This window comes from Protopterus annectens, chromosome 3.part0 (assembly GCF_019279795.1).
Source record: "Protopterus annectens isolate FY-2018-M chromosome 3.part0, PAN1.0, whole genome shotgun sequence".
Classification (NCBI taxonomy): domain Eukaryota; kingdom Metazoa; phylum Chordata; order Ceratodontiformes; family Protopteridae; genus Protopterus; species Protopterus annectens.
This window is the reverse complement of record NC_056731.1, coordinates 898,658,521-898,678,618: the sequence shown is the minus strand read 5'-3', so window position 1 is coordinate 898,678,618 and position 20,098 is coordinate 898,658,521. Positions and strand designations below refer to the sequence as shown.

At 38.9% G+C, this 20,098-nt stretch overlaps 2 protein-coding genes across 3 annotated transcripts in view; one reads left to right on the top strand and one right to left on the bottom strand.

The window, feature by feature from the left end:
* The window catches only part of PRKDC (protein kinase, DNA-activated, catalytic subunit), a 4,917,417-nt gene extending 4,901,381 nt beyond the window's left edge, over positions 1 to 16,036 (bottom strand). The window contains exon 1 of the mRNA XM_044065724.1: positions 15,828 to 16,036. Coding sequence (XP_043921659.1) covers positions 15,828 to 15,999 — 172 coding nt within the window. The 5' untranslated portion in view covers positions 16,000 to 16,036. The remainder of the gene's footprint in view (positions 1 to 15,827) is intronic.
* Positions 16,037 to 16,164: 128 nt separating this feature from the next.
* MCM4 (minichromosome maintenance complex component 4) overlaps positions 16,165 to 20,098 on the top strand; it is a 314,512-nt gene continuing 310,578 nt past the window's right edge. The window contains exons 1-2 of one of the 2 annotated variants that reach the window (XM_044065228.1): positions 16,165 to 16,285; positions 17,115 to 17,196. In XM_044065228.1, the coding sequence (XP_043921163.1) occupies positions 17,127 to 17,196 (70 nt within the window). In that variant the 5' untranslated portion in view covers positions 16,165 to 16,285; positions 17,115 to 17,126. Of the gene's footprint in view, positions 16,286 to 16,715; positions 16,852 to 17,114; positions 17,197 to 20,098 lie in introns of those variants that run through there. The other variant, XM_044065227.1, reaches the window with a different exon arrangement.

Below are 20,098 nucleotides of genomic sequence, written 5' to 3'. Positions count from 1 at the left end.
CATCTATGTATAATATAATAATATACACACATATACATAATTTACTCATATCTAAAATATGCAGTAAAAATGCAATAAAAATATAACGAAAACATAATAAAAATATATATAGAAAACAATATATCACTAATAGAATATACTTATCTAAATATGCATACATAATTAACTAAAGAATACAGACAGAAGTATAGCCATAGAATTTATAACCTTTCTCTTTGTTTAACTAATACTGGTTTCAGACTAACAGCATTATTTAAACCAGGGGAGGCATCTGCCTGAAGTCTAATAATCCATTCTAACTCTTTCAGTTCTAGGGAATTATTAATGTCTCCCTTCCTTAGACTGATATTTACTACAGCTAATACTCTAAATTTAAATACATGATTTTCGCCTTTTTCTATAATATGTTTGCTTAAAGCATTCGTTGATACTCTGCTCCTGATTTATGTTCTATTATTCTCTCTCTCAGCTTTCTAATAGTTTTACCCACATAAAATGAAGTGCATGATACACATGTAGCCAAATATACCACCCTTTCTTCATTACAAGTTGTTAACGTGGTCATTCTAATAATTTCTCCACTAGTAGGGTGTTCAAAAGAATTTTCTCCTTCGAATAAATCATTACAGCAAGAGCAGTTGTAACATTTCCTTATTCCCATCAATTTATTAGTCCTAGGTTTAGTATGGAAATCTTTATAGCATAATTTCTGTTTTAAAGTTTCAGCACTTCTATATGCAAAACTAGGTTTATCACCTACTATGGATCTTATTTCAGGCATAGCTAGTAGAATCAGCCAGTTCTTCTCTATTATAGCACTTACACTACATGTATTTAAATTATAGATGGTTAGATATCTAGTTAACTTTATATCCTTACAGGAGTTGTCTCTCCCCATTGTTATACCTCCTGACAATATTGGTTTAAACTTAGTCTGCCTCTCATTTTTTACTTCACACAATGCTTTGTTAATAAGCTGCTTTGAGTAACCACTCCTTTCAAATTTCGCCATACTTTCAGTTTGTTCATTAAAATTAAGTTCATCAGTATTTAAGTTACTTAGTCTAATAAATTCTGCTTTAAGAACTCCTCTAAATATAGGAGGTGCATGCATGCTATCCTTACTTATGTATCTCAGTGAGTCAACATCTTTTCTAAAGACTTTAGATTCTAATTTCTTATTACTCTTAAATAGAGTTACATCTAATCTCTATATGTGGCAACTTGATAACAATGTGGATGAATATATTATAGCCACTTTAGATATTACTTCCTTGTTCACTGTGATATCAAATGATTATGGAGTAAATGCAATATGGATTTTTTTAAATAATGAGATAAAAATGCATGGGAGGGAGATTGAAACAATATGTGCTCTTTTAGAAGTGGTTTTAACACACAATGTTTTCATTTTTGATGGGAAATTGTTTTTGCAACTTACAGGTGTTGCAATGGGCACACCAGTGGCAAACACTTATGCCAATTTAGTGTTATATGAATGGGAGAAGGAGGTAATACTAAATAAAGTCAATTACCTGAATGAGAAAGTAGTCTTCTATAAAAGGTTTGTAGACTGTTTTTTATTGTGGAAAGGTTCCCATTCGGAGTTGGAAAACTATTTGCAGTACATGAATGAGTCAACTGACTTTCTAAGGTTTAAATGACAGCATCTTGTGATAATATTAGTTTTTTAGATGTAACTCTATTTAAGAGTAATAAGAAATTGGAATCTAAAGTCTTTAGAAAAGATGTTGACTCACTGAGATACATAAGTAAGGATAGCATGCATGCACCTCATATATTTAGAGGAGTTCTTAAAGCAGAATTTATTAGACTAAGTAACTTAAATACTGATGAACTTAATTTTAATGAACAAACTGAAAGTATGGCGAAATTTGAAAGGAGTGGTTACTCAAAGCAGCTTATTAACAAAGCATTGTGTGAAGTAAAAAATGAGAGGCAGACTAAGTTTAAACCAATATTGTCAGGAGGTATAACAATGGGGAGAGACAACTCATGTAAGGATATAAAGTTAACTAGATATCTAACCACCTATAATTTAAATACATGTAGTGTAAGTGCTATAATAGAGAAGAACTGGCTGATTCTACTAGCTATGCCTGAAATAAGATCCATAGTAGGTGATAAACCTAGTTTTGCATATAGAAGTGCTGAAACTTTAAAACAGAAATTATGCTATAAAGATTTCCATACTAAACCTAGGACTAATAAATTGATGGGAATAAGGAAATGTTACAACTGCTCTTGCTGTAATGATTTATTCGAAGGTGAAAATTCTTTTGAACACCCTACTAGTGGAGAAATTATTAGAATGACCACGTTAACAACTTGTAATGAAGAAAGGGTGGTATATTTGGCTACATGTGTATCATGCACTTCATTTTATGTGGGTAAAACTATTAGAAAGCTAAAAGAGAGAATAATAGAACATAAATCAGAAATCGGGAGGAGAGCATCAACAAATGCTTTAAGCAAACATATTATAGAAAAAGGCGAAAATCATGTATTTAAATTTAGAGTATTAGCTGTAGTAAATATCAGTCTAAGGAAGGGAGACATTAATAATTCCCTAGAACTGAAAGAGTTAGAATGGATTATTGGACTTCAGGCAGATGCCTCCCCTGGTTTAAATAATGCTGTTAGTCTGAAACCAGTATTAGTTAAAAAACAAAGAGAAAGGTTATAAATTCTATGGCTATACTTCTGTCTGTATTCTTTAGTTAATTATGTATGCATATTTAGATAAGTATATTCTATTAGTCATATATTGTTTTCTATATATATTTTTATTATATTTTCATTATATTTTTATTGCATTTTTACTGCAATTTTTATTGCATATTTTAGATACGAGTAAATTATGTATGTGTGTATATTATACATATATGTATAGAGTCTGTTAGACCATTACTATGATAGTATGTCATTCATATCTTGTTTTCTAATGTTTACAATACATAGGTTGCATTTATTGTGCTGTCCTTTTAAGTTTTCTTGTGTATTTGATTAGTGGGATGGGCTGAAGCATGTGATTTGATGATTTCTCCTATTTAAATGTAATAATATTGTTGTAGTGTTATACTGATGAAGGGAGTAGACCCGAAAGCTTTATCCATTAAACTTTTTAAGGTGTGGTATCATTGTACTAAATATACAGAACCAAATGATATTGCCAACATCCTGGCAGATAGGTTCAGTGCTAACTTTACCCCTCTCTCATCTCCTAAAGGGCCCATCTCTATACCGGAAGAATGCAAAGTTCCTGTAATCACGGCTGCACAGGTAAAACACACTCTCCAAAGCCAAGAACACAGCATCCATGGGACCCGACAACAACCCAGGCTGCGTTCTACATGAACTACAGAATGAAATGGCACCCCACCTAAGTAACATGTTCAGTCATAGCCTCACTTCAGGCTTTGTGCTCACCGAATGGCACACAGCAACGGTTATCCCACTCCACAAAGGGGGAGCCACCACAGACCCTGGGAACTACCGCCCCATTAGCCTGACAAGCCTGATCTGCAAGGCTATGGAGCGTATCATCATGGAACTTAAAAAACAATAACAGTGGTAATCTCCAAACTCTGGACCCTACCCAGTTCGGGTTTGTAAAAGGCAGATCATGCCTCCTAAACCAGATAGATTTCTTTGAAGTGGTCACCAAAGCCGTAGATGAGGATAAGGTGGTCAACACAGCCTATCTAAATCTCGCCAAGGCTTTTGACACCATCCCCCCCCACTCTGGAATTATAGACAAACTCACTAAACTCAGTATAAATCCCTATATCACAAGATGGGTTGCCAACTGGCTCACTGACAGAACCCACACTGCGAAAGTAGCGGTCTCTAAATCCAACTTCAGACAAGTGGAGTACCACAGAGTTCAGTCCCAGGTCCTCTCCTGTTTGGTATCTACTTCTCTGAAGTACAGGCTAACACAGAAGGTCTTTGGCTAACATAGTTCACAGATGACTACAAACTAGGAGCCATAATCAACACTAAATGTGGACATCCTACAAAAGGGCCTCACCGAGACAAATGCCTGGTGTCAAAGCCATGGCCTCAAGTTCAATGCCAAAAAGTGCATAGTCATCCCTTTTGGTAAGAACTCTGTACCCATGAACTACCACATAGACGGTAGTCTACTTAACACTGAAAGTGTGATAAGAAACATTGGGACACAGGTGGACAGTACTCTCCTTTGATAATCACATTGCCACAGTAGTCAGGAAATCCTTCTACGTGGCACACCTCATCACAAAAGGTTTCTCATCCAGGTTAAAAAAAAAAAAAAAAAAAAAAAGGTTGTTCCCCTCTACTCATCACTCATTAGACCCATTATAAATGTACACCGCCCCTTTTGGTATGTACCTCACAAGACGTCTACAACTGAAAAGCCCACAGAAATGCCTCACAAAGAGGATTACCGGCCTCAAACAGATGCCCTACACAGACTGTCTCAAAAAACTCCCGCTTTACTCTGTCGCATATCGCCTACTCAGAGGCAATCTCTGCCCAACATACAAAGCCATGTCAGACCAGATCTGTTGGACATGCTCCACGTAAAGAAACCCCAATCCCTCAGAGCTACATGCTCTAGGGACCTATACCTTGTCACCACAATAAACAGAACATGCTGGAGGGATAGATTCCTGTCCCAGAGACTTCCCATACTCTGGAACAAACTACCTATCTATATCAAACAAAGTTCATTACCACTCATGAAAAATCTTGATGACTGGATGGGAAATAGGAAATTCACCCTGGGGATCACTCTGTGGCTCTGCTTGACAGGGGCACAGGAAAATAATTTTCATGGGTGGCAAAAGTCAGGGTACCGTTTGGCTAGGCTTATATAGGCCCTAGGGCCAATAGCCTAGTACCTACCTATGAACCTATAATTGGACAAGGAGCAGCTCAAGAGAGTCATTCTGTTTAGTCTAGAAGACTTGGTATCTTTTCTTGGAAGTGTTTACATATGTATTTTTATACTGAAAAGTAGACTCCAAAGAATTTTTACTCAGACAGCAAATGTTGGAGGTGTTATAAGGAAAAGAGGTAACTGGGAACATATTTTCAGGGAGTGTAATGAGTTGGCAGACTTTAAAGATTCCCTGCAGACTGCTTTGTCAGGTATGCTGAGTGAGCAAGCTGGTGTAGCTACGGAAATAATCTTTTTGAGCCATGACACAGAATTGAAAACGCCTAGACAAAAGTAAGGCCTTGCTAATTATGGTGGTTGCTAAAAAAGCAATTACTAGAAAATGAAAATCAAAGTCTAAACCAATTTTACTAGAAGTAGTGAACAGAGTAACACCAATAAAGCAACTGAATTGGATATTTAGAAAAGAGGAGCAGCAAATTACACAGGAATAAAATGGGAATTGTGGGAACTTTACATCATGCAGAGGAGGAATAAGGTTTAAAAAAAGGCAGGATTTGAATGAGCTATGTAATAACTTAATTGACAATGACTGGATATACTAAGTAAATGTATAAAGTTTGCAACTACAGTGGTCTCAACGGGGTCTGCGATGCATAATGTTAGCAACTAAAATTGTATTAGCGTGGTTTCTCATTTATACAAATACAAAACTGTCTTATGCGTGACAATTTTAGAGGTTTTTATTTTATTAAAAAAAACAGTGTACTTCTCCTTAATGAAGATGGATATACCTACTCCTTTGGTTCTTTCACGCTCAGTTTGTGGTCTGAACATATGGAATGCAATGTAGCCATACACGGCTAGGATGCATTCCACGCCTGTGAACAATGTCTTGGTGACTGCACAGATGTCAGCATCTTTCAAAGTGAGAAGTGCTTCCAAGAGTGCAGTTTCTTCTTTAGATTCCTAGCATTAAGCAGCAGTACCTCAAGTTTACCTACAGAGGATCTGGTTATGTTGGAGGTTGGTAATTTTGACACTACTTAAAAAGGCAGTAAAGGGTGGCCAATGTCCTTTTCCAGTAAAGCCCAGAGGAGACAGGTGCAGACCATCTCTGGTGAAGCAGCATGGCCTGTCAAACAGGTATTCCCATGCTGACAGATACTGTATCCCTGTAAATCAATATGCATGTATACCTTTAAGAAGCTTGCAATGGGCTTACTCATGTGTATAAATACTGAGCATGTGTGCAAGCCTGCCATTCTGTAGTAAGCTGTTGAGATGTAAGCACGTATGTCTATGTAGTCTGCCAGTTAATCAGTTTGTTTATATTTTGTATTGCTGTTATCCATCCTGATGTGTTTATGTAATAAAGCATATAAAATGAACTACCCTACCTGTTCATCTTAACTTATAACCAAGGACAAGAGACATGGTGTCAGAATGGGATCCATGGAGGTATACAGAGGAGCATCCTTACTGCACCCATAATTTGCGAACAGGTCAGAAGTAAATTCCAAGTACTAAAACTTGTTTAAATGATTTCTTATTCAGAAGATATAAAACTCAGAATGCTCACAATGAGTTTCTAGTTAGATGAAATATCAGTAACTGACATATTGATAAAAATATTTGAAATAGTTATGAAAATATCTGAAACCATGTCCAAATCATATAAAAATGTATAAAATAAGGAAAACTACTGCATTTTTCCCACTGTGCTACTTTTTTGCATTAAAGCTATTAGCGATAGCTGCGGTGTATAAAATATTCGTAAGTTTGTGCAGTATTACAGTACAGTTATTTCACAAAATACAGCCACTTCAAAGCATATTTCACCAAGTAAAGTATTTTTGAAGAGTTTATTGTGCATAACAGATCGGTCGAGGCCCAGGTTAACTGTCGCCACCAGTACTGTTGGCTAACAGGGTGCTGGTGGAAACTGGGCTACTGTAGGCCAAAGGAGAAGAGGGGAAAGGCATGCCCGAAGGCAGGCAAAGGCTAGGACTGTGGTAGTGAGGGTCAGAACTTTGAATGTTGGCAGTATGACTGGTATAGGGAGAGAGCTGGCAGATATAATGGACGGAAGGAAGGTTGGTATATTGTGTGTGCAAGAGACCAGATGGAAGGGGAGCAAGGCTAGGTGTATCAGAGGTGGGTTCAAACTGTTTTATCATGGTGTGGATGGGAGGAGAAATGGTGTAGGGGTTATCCTGAAGGAACAGTATGCCAAGAGTGTTTTGGAGGTGGAGAGTGTTGGATAGAGTGATGTTTATGAAGCTGGAAATTGATGGTGTAATGAATGTTGTTCGTGCATATGCTCCACAAGCTGGGTGTGCGATGGATGAGAAACACATTTTGGAGCTTGTTGGATGAAGTGGTGATGACAGTACCCAAGGGTGAGAGTGGTGATTGGAGCAGATTTCAATGGGCATGTTGGTGAAGGGAACAGATGGGATGAGGAAGTGATGGGCAAGTATGGTGTTAAGCAAAGGAATGTAGGTCAGATGGTTGTGGGTTTTGCGAAAAGGATTAACATGGCTGTGGTGAATACATATTTTAACAAGAGGGAGTAGCATAGGGTGACATGCAAGAATGGAGGAAGATGCACACAGGTGGATTATATCTTATGTAGAAGGGCCAGTCTGAAAGAGATTGGAGACTGTAAAGTGGTGGCAGGGAAAAGTGTAGTTAGGCAGCATAGGATGGTGGCTTATAAGATGACACTGGTGATCAAGAAGAGGAGTGTGAGAGCAGCATCAAGGATCAAATGGTGGAAATTGAAGAGTAATTGAAAAAGGGTAATTCTGAGGTGGAGTTCAGGGAAGAGTTAAGACAGGCACTGGGTGGCAGTGAAGAGTTACCGAACAGCTGGGTAACTACAGCAGAGCTAGTAAGGGAGACTGCTAGAAAGATGCTTGATGTGACATCTGGCAAAGGAAGGAGGACAAGGAGACCTGGTGCTTGGTGTGACATCTGGCAGAGGAAGGAGGACAAGGAGACCTGGTGGTGGAATGAGGAAGTACAGGACAGTATACAGAGAAAGATGTTGGCGAAGAAATGGGATTGTCGGAGAGATGAAGAAAGTAGACAGGAGTATAAGGGGATGAGGTGCATGGCAAAGAGAGAGAGGTGGCAAAGGCTAAGGATAAGGCATATGAAGAGATGTATGAAAGGTTGGACACTAAGTAGGAAGAAAAGGACCTGTACCGATTGGCTAGACAGAGGGACCGAGCTAGTAAAGATGTGCAGCAGGTAAGTGTGATAAATAATAATGAGGAAAACATACTCACAAGCGAGGAGAGTGTGTTGAGCAGATGGGAGAGTACTTTGAGGGGTTGATGAATGAAAAGAATGAGGGAGAGAGAAGGTTGGATGATGTGTGGATAGTGCATCATGAAGTGCAGTGCATTAGCAAGGAGGAAGTAAGGATAGCTATGAACATGATGAAGAATGGAAAGACTGTTGATCCAGATGACATACCTGTGGAAACATGTAGGTGTTTAGGTGAAATGGCAGTGGAGTTTTTAACTAGATTGTTTAATAAAATCTTGGAAAGTGAGAAGATGCCCGAGGAATGGAGAAAAAGTGTTTTGGTACAGATTTTTTAAGAATAAGGGTGATGTGCAGAGGTGTAGTAACTACAGAGGGATTAAATTGATCAGTCACAGCATGAAGTTATGGGAAAGAGTAGTGGAAGCTAGATTAAAAAGGGAGGTGATAATTAGTGATCAGCAGTATGGTTTCATGCCAGGAAAGAGCACTACAAATGCGATGTTTGCTCCGAGTGCTGATGGAGAAGTACAGAGAAGGTCAGAAGGTGTTGCATTGTGTCTTTGTGGACTTAAAGAAAGCATATGACAAGGTGCCTAGAGAGGAATTGTGGTACTGTATGAGGAAGTCGGGAGTGTCAGAGAAGTATGTAAGAGTGTTACAGGATATGTACAAGGATAGTGTGACAGCGGTGAGGTCTGCAGTGGGAGTGACTGATGCATTTAAGGTGGAGGTGAGATTACATCAAGGATCAGCTCTAAGCCCTTTCTTATTTGCAATGGTGATGGATAGGTTGACAGACGAGATCAGGACAGGAGTCCCTGTGGACTATGATGTTTGCAGATGACATTGTGATCTGTAGTGAGTAGGGAACAGGTGGAGGAGACCCTGGAGAGGTGGAGATATGCTCTAGACAGAAGAATGAAGGTCAGCAGGACTAAGAATTTGTGTGTGTGAATGAGAGGGAGGATACAGGAATGGTGAGGATGCAGGGAGTAGAGGTGGTGAAGGTAGAGGAGTTTAAATACTTGGGATCAACAGTTCAGAGTAATGGTGAGTGTGGAAGAGAGGTGAAGAAGAGAGTACAGTCAGGATGGAGTGGGTGGAGAAGAGTACCAGTAAGAGAGTGAAAGGGAAGGTCTACAAGAAGGTAGTGAGACCAGCTAAGTTATATGGGTTGAAGATGGTGGCACTGACAAAAAGGCAGGAGTCAGAGCTGGACGTGGCAAAGTTAAAGGTGTTGAGATTTGCACTGGGTGTGACGAGGGTGGACAGGATTAGGAATAAATATATTAGAGGGTCAGCCCAGGTTGGAAAGTTTGGAGACAGCCAGAGAGGCAAGATTACGCTGGTTTGGACATGTGCTGAGGAGGGATGCAGAGTATATTGGGAAAAAGATGCTAAGGATGAAGCTGCCAGATAACAGGAAAAGAGGAAGGCCTAAGATAAGGTTTATGGATGTGGTGAGAGAGGGCATGCAGGTGGTTGGTGTGACAGAGCAAGATGCAGAGGACAGGAAGAAATGGAAACATGATCTGCTGTGGCGACCCCTAACGGGAGCAGCTGAAAGAAGAAGATTGTGCATTTGAATGTTATTACAAGTACTGGCTGTGTGTGTGCGCACATGTTTGAAAATGTGGCCCTTATAATTATATACAATCTGTTTGTGCATACTTTGTTGGCATGGCAGACGGACTTCAAAAACCATGTCCACTTGTATTTGATAATATTGCAAAGAACTGGAAAGTGTTTTGAGCAACAGTACGATATTTTTTATACAAGCTGCATTCTCTGATAAAGATGCACATACAAAGCCATTTATTCTGCTTAATTTAGCTGGTTCGGAAGCCATAGAAAGAGGGTTCGTTTTTGTATGCAGGGGAAGGGAAAACTGCCATACAGTGGTACCGGCTGAATCAAGAGAAGACCCAGAGTGCTGAAAATGTATCGAAGACTATGCTGTGAGAAAGCTTTTACTTCATGCTGCGGTGGTGGTGCTGCGGTAGCATTGTCGCCTCACAGTAAGACGTCCTGTTCGATTCTCAGCTAAAAGCGTCTTGTGTGGAGACATGCATGAATGCGCATACCTTCGTTGAAGGTTGTGCGTCAGGGCTGGCAACTTGGTACGCAAAAATCTACTGTCAATCATTAGCAGACCGGAATTCCACTGTGGCGACCCCTAACCGGGAAAAGCCGAAAGATACAAGTGTGACTTAAAATTTATGTGGCCTTGTATAAAGTTGTCAGATACATGAGCTCACAGAAAAGCACACAAATATGCTTACAAATGAGAAATGCATGCTTCCAGTATCTTTAAAAAAAGGTCCCAAGCACATGGCAGCAACTGTAAGCCATGCAACAGTCCCTGTGCAACCCTGTACCTTTCTAGCAAATTCCAGAGTGCACACAGTCTCAAGTGATGTACAAGGGCGAGTCAGCAAACTCAAAGCATGTACCCTCACATAGCCTCATACTCACTGTCACAACTGTGGTGGCAATCATGTGTCTAAGACAGAAGTGTGTTCAGCTTTTGGTCAGCAAAGCCACAGATGTAAAAAGGGGAATCATTTCCAGAGATTTTACAAATCCAAACAGAAGTATTCTTTTAAGTGAGAACATTTAAAGATGCAAGTTGATAGATTAGAAAGCTGTGATCCTACTTTATGCTGATGCTGTGTCTATGCTTAATGAAACAATCAATGCAGTAGATTTATCGGCAAAGAATGAAATAGTTTGTACTGTTCAGATTAATGGCAGACCCATAGAGCTCAAAGTTAACACAGGTTCAAAGTAAAATGTTACGTCAGCAGAATCATTTGCTAGAGTATGTGCTGGTGAGAAGCGTGATTTGGCAAAATGTGTGAAGCTTGTTGCTTACGGTGGTGAAGAAATTCAAACCAAAGGCTCTGTACTGCTTTCATGTCACCCTGCTGGGAACAGCTATGACTTGCAATTTTATGTGGTCAAAAGGCATGCAGAGTCATTACTAGGCGTCAAAGTTTGAAAAGGGGACTGCTTTCATTTAATAAGGAATTCCACCATGCAAGCTTAAAAAGACCACTGTTCTAATTTTGCCCAGTCTGTTCTCCACCCATGCTGATCTTTTCTAAGGCAAATTAGGCAAACTACCAGTTGTGTACTCCATGAAGTTAGACCAGCCCGGAAAGTTCCAGTAGCTATGCAGGACAAAGTCAAAGCAGAGCTAGACAAAATGGTGCAGCAAGGTGCAATCTGTCCAGTTGACGAACCTACTGAATGGTCATCTTCCATGGTAGTAGCTCACAAGCAAAGTCCAGATGATATCAGTGTATGTACAGATCCAAGATATTTGAACAAAACACTGAAAAGACCTAATCATCCAATGTGCACAGTCAAAGCCACTGCTTTCATGCCAAATGCCACTGTTTTTTCTGTCTTGGATACAAGAGTTAATTCTGGCAAATTTTGCTTGCCTGAAAATCCTCATTGCTAATCAAGTTTCAGTACTCCTTTTGGAAAATACAGATTTTTGAGAACGCCATTTGGGATAAAATGTCTGCCAGTATAGTCTTCCAGCATGCAATGGAGCAATTTCTTTCTGGGTATCCGTGTGCTACTATAGTAAATATTCTAGTAGGAGATAACGGTGCAGTTGAGGATGAACAGAAACCTCAAGAAAGTTCTGGAAAGAGCATGTGAAATGAATCTAAGCTGAATCCTCAAGTGCAAATTCAGGTTATGAGAAGTTACTTATGTTGGTCACTTGTTTACCAGTTCAGCCTTATGATCAGATCCTTTCAAGCAGACAGCAATTCTTGAGATGCCCGCTCTAGACAATGTTCAGCCTTACAACATTTTCTTAGGATGGTTAACTACCTAGGCAAGTTCATTCCAGACTTGAGCCAACTTTCAACCCAGAGCCGACACACAGATGTATCCTGGTCATGGTCAGAACACAACCAAAGAGCATTTGATGTCCTGAAACAGAGAACTGCCAGTCCACCAACTCTCAGATACTATGATGTTCACAAACCAGTTACTCTTTCTTGTGAAGCTTCAAAATTTGGTCTTGGTACAGTCATTCTTCAAGGAGGGTAGACCAGTAGCCTATGCATCCAGAACTCTTACCAAACAGAGATGCAGTATGTGTAGACAGAGAAAGAGCTCTTGGCAATTGTATTCACATGTTCGAAGTTCCACAATTATATTTATGGTTGAGCTATCCAGATTGAAACTGAGCAACCTCTAGTCACCATTTGAGAAAGCCTATGCATACCATTCCAGCCAGATTGCAATGCATGATGTTGAAACTGCAAGTATAAATTTCAGTCTTGTCTGCACAAAAGGCAAACTTCTTTATCTTACCGATACATTGTCCAGATCGCCCAGAAATACCACTGAACAGCATGAAAATGAACAACTTGATTTTGAAGTCATGGAAGTGAGAAATTTTTCTTCCACGTGTCTTGAACTCAGAAGTCATACAGCCTCAGACCTAGCTCTTCAGAAGCTCAACCACTTTATCAGTCAAGGATGGCTGTCAAAGCAATCTTGTTTACCAGTAGACCTGCAAATTTATTTTCCTTACAGAAATGAGATTAATGACAGTATCATCATGAAAGGTCCAAAAGTGATAGATTCCAGACTGACCCGCTTCCTAATCTGGCTTCCAGTACTATTCATTACTAAGTTAAAGCATCATTTTGCAGTCCATGGTAATCCGCATAAAGTTATTTCTAACAATAGAACACAATTTACAAGCTAGCAGTTCAAAAGATTTGCTGAAGAGTGGGACTGTGTGTTAAAAGTAGCCCCGAGTACCCACAGTCAAATGGTTTGGCAGAATGTGCAGTTTAAAGGGCAGAATAGTTACTAGGGAAGTCGAAAGGAGACAGCGATATTTTCCCGAATCTCTTGAAGCTCAGAAATATTCCTTGTGATAAACATCTTGGTTCACTTGCAGAGACTTCTGTCCAGACAAACCAGAATCACACCACCAATCAGTAGTCTATTGGTTCCACGTGTCAAGAACAACAGACGACTGAAAGCCCAGCTGTTAAAGAAGCGCTTATCCCAGAAGTCCTATTATGTCAAGGACAGCAAACCACTTAGTCCATTATGAGGAGAGATAGAGAGGATGCAGACATCCAAAGCTTTTGATCGGATTGGAGTAATGAAAAAAAGTATATCCAGAGCCAAGACTGTACATTGTGGAATCACATGGAGTAGAATTCAGGCAGAATCAGAAACATTTGGTCCCGGTGTCAGAGTCTGTATCGCAGTATCATACCTGTGAGAAAGACATTCTCAGAGCAAGTTATCCAGCATTCCAGTTCGAGGATGTTCCAGCAAATATCCCTGTTCCTGAGAAGAATCCCAAAACGGATCATTCACCTATGATGGTCCCTGCTGCTAAACCCAGTTCCAATTGCTATATCACTAGATCATGTCGCATTTCCAGACCACATTTCAGATACAATGCAACATGGGGACATGAACACGGTTTATTTCTTACTGTCTGTACAATTGCATGTCATTTTCCAAATGTCACCTTACTGTGGACAATTCATTAAAGAGGGGGATGTAGATCAATGTGTATGCATACATTTAAGAAGCTTTCCATGGGCTTGTACACATGTACAAATAATGAACACATGCGAGCCTGACTGCCATTTTGTAGAAAGCTGCTGAGATGTAAGCATGCATGTCTGTACAGTCTTGTCAGTTAATCGGTTCATTTATATATCTTGTAATGTTGCTATCCATCCTAACGTGTTTCTATGTAATAAAGCAAATAAACTACCCCACCCATTAGTCTCGACTTAAGGATGAGCAACAATCGCCTTGGACTGACACCAGAAGATATGCCAATTTTTAAAGTCAATCATTTCTTGTTTGCATTGTGGCATCACCCTTGAAGATAGAATGCTGATTAAGGCTAGGCTTATACCTGCCTGTGACACACAATCTGAGAGGTCAGTCATGTTTCCCTTCATATAGGCCAGTGAGGCACGTCTCAAGCCATTCACTCTCACATGCACTATGACAAGAGTCATACTTGTGGTTGAGTGACTTGACAAATTCTAGCACCTGATGGGCAGCTAACTCTAACCTGCTCCTCTCCAACTGGGAAAGGGGAACATCCGTGGGTCTAACAATGGAGTTACCCATGACCAACAGATTAGGTTTTGTGGTTAACGCCTTATGGGCTTATTGAATGAAACACTGGTGTGTGTGTTGTGGTTGTTTTTTGCATCATTATGTTCATAGCCTAGTACTAGCCTATAAACCAACCTATCAGCCCTAGGGCTGATACAAGCCTAGCCATAACAATTCCCTAGCTATTGCTTCCCACAGTATTTACATACACAAGTGATTTCCATTTGGGAAGCCCCGATCTGCTGGTAAGTTACTAGGGAGTACCTCCACGTATATGGGTTTGTGTGGGAAGTGTGTGTGCGCGCACTAACAACTTGCTTGGCATTCGATTTGTCCTTATGTGAGAGTCTTGCCTCCAATTTCACAGGCAACTACATCTCTCACATAAAGTTTGTTTGGCTCAGGAGAAAGTGGTCATCAGTACACATGAAACAATTGCTATATTGCCTCAGGATGCCCATGTCTATCAGGTTGGTCACAGAGATGAAGGGAAATTGCCTGCCCATGATAACAGGTTCTTACTATATGCTTTATTAGGGAGCTAAAAAGTTAGCTATGTTTTCCAGATGCCTACAGAGAGACCATTATTTGCAACAGTTTTCCTTAGAACTCAAACATTTTTTACTTCGTTCTTGAATAGTTTTAACTTAAATTATTACAATATTGCATTGGACCCTTTATTCTCGCACTGTTAAAACCCTGCCACCGCAATGACAAAGCCATATACTCCTTTCTAATGTTTTTATTATCTCCCAAATATGCTTTCTCAGAAAGCACATCGACTTCAAGCATTGCAGACTAGTGTCTTGTTCCGCACACCTTTATCTGACTTGTAGACTCTGCAAACCAGAAGAGACTCTGTCACCCCAGCAATATGAACTGTAAAAAATGCCATCTGAAAAATTAACGAATGAACGCCTTCAACTCCAAACACAAAATAAAAATGTAGCAACATATCAAGTCGGCAAAAAGCATTACAGCTTCAAAGTCCAACATACCTGCTAACTTTGGAAAAGCTGGAAACATAAGCACTCCAAATGCCAGTTTTAGTAAATCTCTAAAACTAACATCTAACGCACATCTAAACAATGAAATAGGACAAATCCGGAATACTATAATACTTCCGGACAAAAATTCAAGTTCACAAATATATACTAATTGCTTACGACTTTGCAATGGAAACCGGTTACCAGGAGTAAATGTTAGACACTACACACAAAATAAATGAAACAGCGGAGTTATGCTGCACCTGCTCTTGTATCATTCAGCGTATAAACATTCAGAAAGTCATACAAACAAAAATAAAATGTTTGCAATCAGTAGTAAATAAGTGTGATTCCACTAAACTATGCTTACGCTTATGGCCAAATCTTCAACTACGCAACTTAGTAATAAATATCCTATTCTTTTTTTTAATTTAGAACAAAAATAAAGTCACAACAAAACGTCGATATCATAACTGAACTGATACATATGGTACCGACTCAAGTATTCTGCAAGTACTCACCTAGTGTACTTTCATTACTAGTACCCACACACTCTTGGCCCAAATTGTTTATAACATTATGGGCAGTGACTGCGGCACTTCTGTGATCAGAATCCGCAAGCATCGAAATTAGCAATTGCAAATGTCCCTGAAACCCTACCACACCTCCACTGTCACTTGTTACTACAGCCATCCTATAACCCTATATAGCGACTGAAGCGGTCATTTGCTTAACAAGACTAAACTTCCCCAAGCTTCTCTGCAACTTCGTTATTAGTAAGGTACCGCCTACGGCCTCAACCACTTATTTACGGGGAAGCATGCGTCTACCGACTATTTTCCTTTAGCGTGCATATCGAGTATATTTGATTTTTTTCAACGAAATTAAAAGAATTGATCAAATTGTGAAGCTAATCAGCAATACCTAACTGTACATCCCACAACCTATAGAGTTCGAAGCACTGGAAAATAAGAAACGGGTATGTGCAACATAGTATCTTAAGACAACAAGTGCTAGTAAATAATAAATAAGTATTATTGAAAAAAAAATACCAATAACGCTCAATGAAATATTATAACACAAAATGTAAAGGCAACTAAAATGGCACATTTTGAGCACCCCTGCAAGCTTCAATAGGTTGGTATCGCCCCAGTTCTACCGGGTTATTCTATCAAAAATGACCATACCAACACGAAAAAGGAAAACATTAAAAAAGTACTTTAGAATTGCAATTGGTCAGAAAATAATAATAGTATAGATAGTTGATACTACTATAAATAGCTTTATTACGTATGAATGTTCCACTATGTAGCTATAAAATTAAATTTACTTTATACTGTACTGCAACATATGTGATAGTGCATCCCTTCTATTCTACTAACCCAAGTTGTGGAACAGTAGAACGTAAAATTCTTCATAGTGATTGGTGCAAAACCCCGCGAACTACACTCAGCTGATCTTCTTTCGCGCGAAACTTAGTGTCTTGAGTTGATTATCTGCAACTTGTTGCTGTTAGTTGATTTATTGTATGTTTGTATTTGAAACGTAAGTTATATTGTTTTAGTATTGTAATTTTAACCTAATGAAGTGTGTTGCTGTATAAGGTTAAAAAAGTAGTACATAATATCTGTTCAATTGGACATATTTTAGATCTTCATGTCTCCTTGTTATTTTTATAGATTCCTTTACTTTTAGTATGTGTTCTTTCTCGTATGTTATTTGGGAACGTATAATTTAGTTAAGAAAAGCTTAGAATAGTAATTGCTGTTCTGACTGATTAAGCCAACGTGGTTTATCTTTATATGTAGCTGGCATAGAAAATGTCTTCTCCAGCATCTACTCCTAGCAGACGAAGCGGCAGGCGTGGAAGGAGGAGCAATCCATCAACCCGTAAGTTGAATATTTTTATAGATTGTAGTCTAAGTCTGTGTATAACTTGTTTAGCAATGGGTTCTTTGAAAAAAATGTTATAGCTGTAGGGGATCACAGTATTTGGGCAAAATGTGTACGTTCTTGCATGTAGATTGAGTAATGTATGAGACTGACGTAAAATGAAATGTTCTGGCTACACTATGTCCTTATTCACTTGGTTAATGAGTTGTTTGATAAGTTGATCTACTGTTTTGTAAGAAAAGAAATAATGTTTATATAGTGTGTATGTGCCTTCGTTATATGTACTAGGTTTGTAAACGTTTCCGTTATTAACTCCGATGGAAGTTAATCGATATATCCGCATTAGGTAGATTCGGATATTACTGTTTGTCGTTTATTTCGTGCGTAATGTGGTAATTCTGTGTATTTTCCAGACAACTTTATATTTGTTTTAGATAGTGGTCGTGTATGTTTTGTTTCAGCTGAAACTGATATGTTACCTAACATTTTGGAAGAAAGTAAACGCGAGTTTGTATGTAGGGATGTTTATATATACGAAATCAAGCCCCAATTTCCTCGCCGCAGTTTATTTTTATTTATTTACAGTTGTTGACCGGGAGTGTCCGACTGGACGTAGGTCCATTTTCAGCGGAGGCCCGGGTAGAAAAGCTCCACAGTTAAAATAAACAGACAATAGTTACATTGGATTACATAGCGATTAACAATATAACATAGCAATTACTTACAACATATTACAGATGAAGAACATAATACATCAGTAGATAACTAGAATCTTTATGTATGAAGTACATAACAGACATTAACAAATCTTACAATAAGAAGTTCCTGCTGTATAATAAGTACTAGGCTTATGAGCATCTGAGCTTGCTATAATCAAGTTAGTTAGTGGAGTGGAAGGAAAGGTGGTGGTTGGATGCGGTGGGTGATTTTAGAGTGGGAGTTGCAAGGGCATAGCCAGCTTGTTTTTAGGTGCGCTTTTAGTAAAGTTTTGAAGTGGGTGCATGATGGTTATTATGGATTTACTTTTCACATGTTTTTAATTTATCTGGGCTGTTTCGGAGAACAACAGTTGTGTTTTTTTTTTTTTTTTTTGCTTTCCCCGCCAGTGGTGGGGGTGTGATTAAAATGCCTGCCGGTATTATTTGGTAGCATTGATTGTTTCGTATCTGCTACATAGAGAACTTATCTGTAGTATATTTACACCCTGCCCTCTAAACAAAGTGTGGCAAGCACCGTCCACTGTCATCTTAAAGGGGCAATCGTAGACTCTAAAATTCTGGCCAAAAGAATCTTGTCCTGGTACCTGCCAATTATCACCACCGACTTATGTCATCATCAACCCTACTCCAAGTTTCAGTTTACCTTATGCAGCCCTGTTTTCATTCCCTCTGGTGAACACCGGTAACAGTGTTTAGTTCCGATCAAAGCGTTTCGTCCCCAGACACTGGAAAACAATAAGGTTATTATATATTTGTGTTTGTGGTGGGGGTGGTTAGGCTAGACTCAAGTTTTTTGAAGCGATTATAAAAAGTAAACACCATATTTGAACAGCTGTTGACTATGCTGCTCAGTTATGCTATGCAGAATATTAGAGTACAGTTTAGTGAAATCATACTAAATATTAGCAGCCTCTTGATGTATTTCCCTTGCTCTTTACTAGCACAATCACTGATTATTATACTGTCCGGCCCCCGTTGTGGCAGTGAATTTTGGACTTGTTTAAAATGAATCTGTTGCTTACATCACACTTTTTTTACAGCAGAGATTTGGCTCCTATTCAAAGATAAATCAACATGAAATAAGAATCCTACTACTGTTTGAAACATCGTAGCATTTGGCTACTCTTCAGAAATCTCCACAAAATAAAATTTGAAATTAAATGAACAGAGAACTGTTAAATATATTTTTTTAGCTTTGCATTGCTCATACACTTTCAGGAATTTTATAACCTCACTACCTTGCAAGAAAGGCTACTTTTCTCTGAGAATGAATCACAGGTGAAACTAATGAATGATTCCGTGATCGCTGTTGAGTACAACTGCGATTTGAGATGGCATTTGAGTAGGACTATTGAAACTTTTGATTGCCGTGTTGGCTTCGTTGTACGGAAGGCTTTCTACTTGGCCCACTTCATAAACAAGGGTATTTCATCCAGGAACAAGGTCATAACATCCCTGTACTCCTCCCTTATCAGACCCATTATCAAGTACAATGCCTCCTTCGGTATGTATCTTGCCAGGACAGTTGGAGAGACCACAGATGGGCTTTGTATTAGAACATTAACCCTGTGCTAACCCAGACTAACTTCCTACGTTGTCCCTGGACACTAATCTTCCTACCTGTTTTAAGCTTGCTTACTTAACTACTAACAATATTATGTGTGTTAATTTAAAGTTTAATACTGTAATTGAACATACTTTGTATGCATATCCATAGCTGGTATGTACTATGATTATTTTTTAATTTTTCCTGATTAAGATATTATATGCAATAATATGTAATGATTGACAAAACTTTGTATTGTACCTGTGTTTTTGTATATATTACTCTTTCTCCCTGGGCCTCCACTGAAAATGGACATGTATCCAGTTGGACTAGCCCGGTCGGTACTTGCGTATTATCGCAACCAGATTTTTGCGATTTTTAATACCGCTTTCTTTCCCATGGGTAATTTAAACCAGAAATGTATGCAGAATCACACAGGGAATGTTATCTTTAAAACAAAAACTTTGTTTGGGTAGGAATAACAGTGTAATATTTGAAAAATGAGTATTTCTTTGAAGGTATGCCGTTCCCAAAATCAAGTCATGTTTTGTATTAGTCACATTCCAAACAGTAAACCAGCGACTGAGCAAATCCACAAGTATGCTGCCGTAAAGCATCCATTAAACAGTAGTAT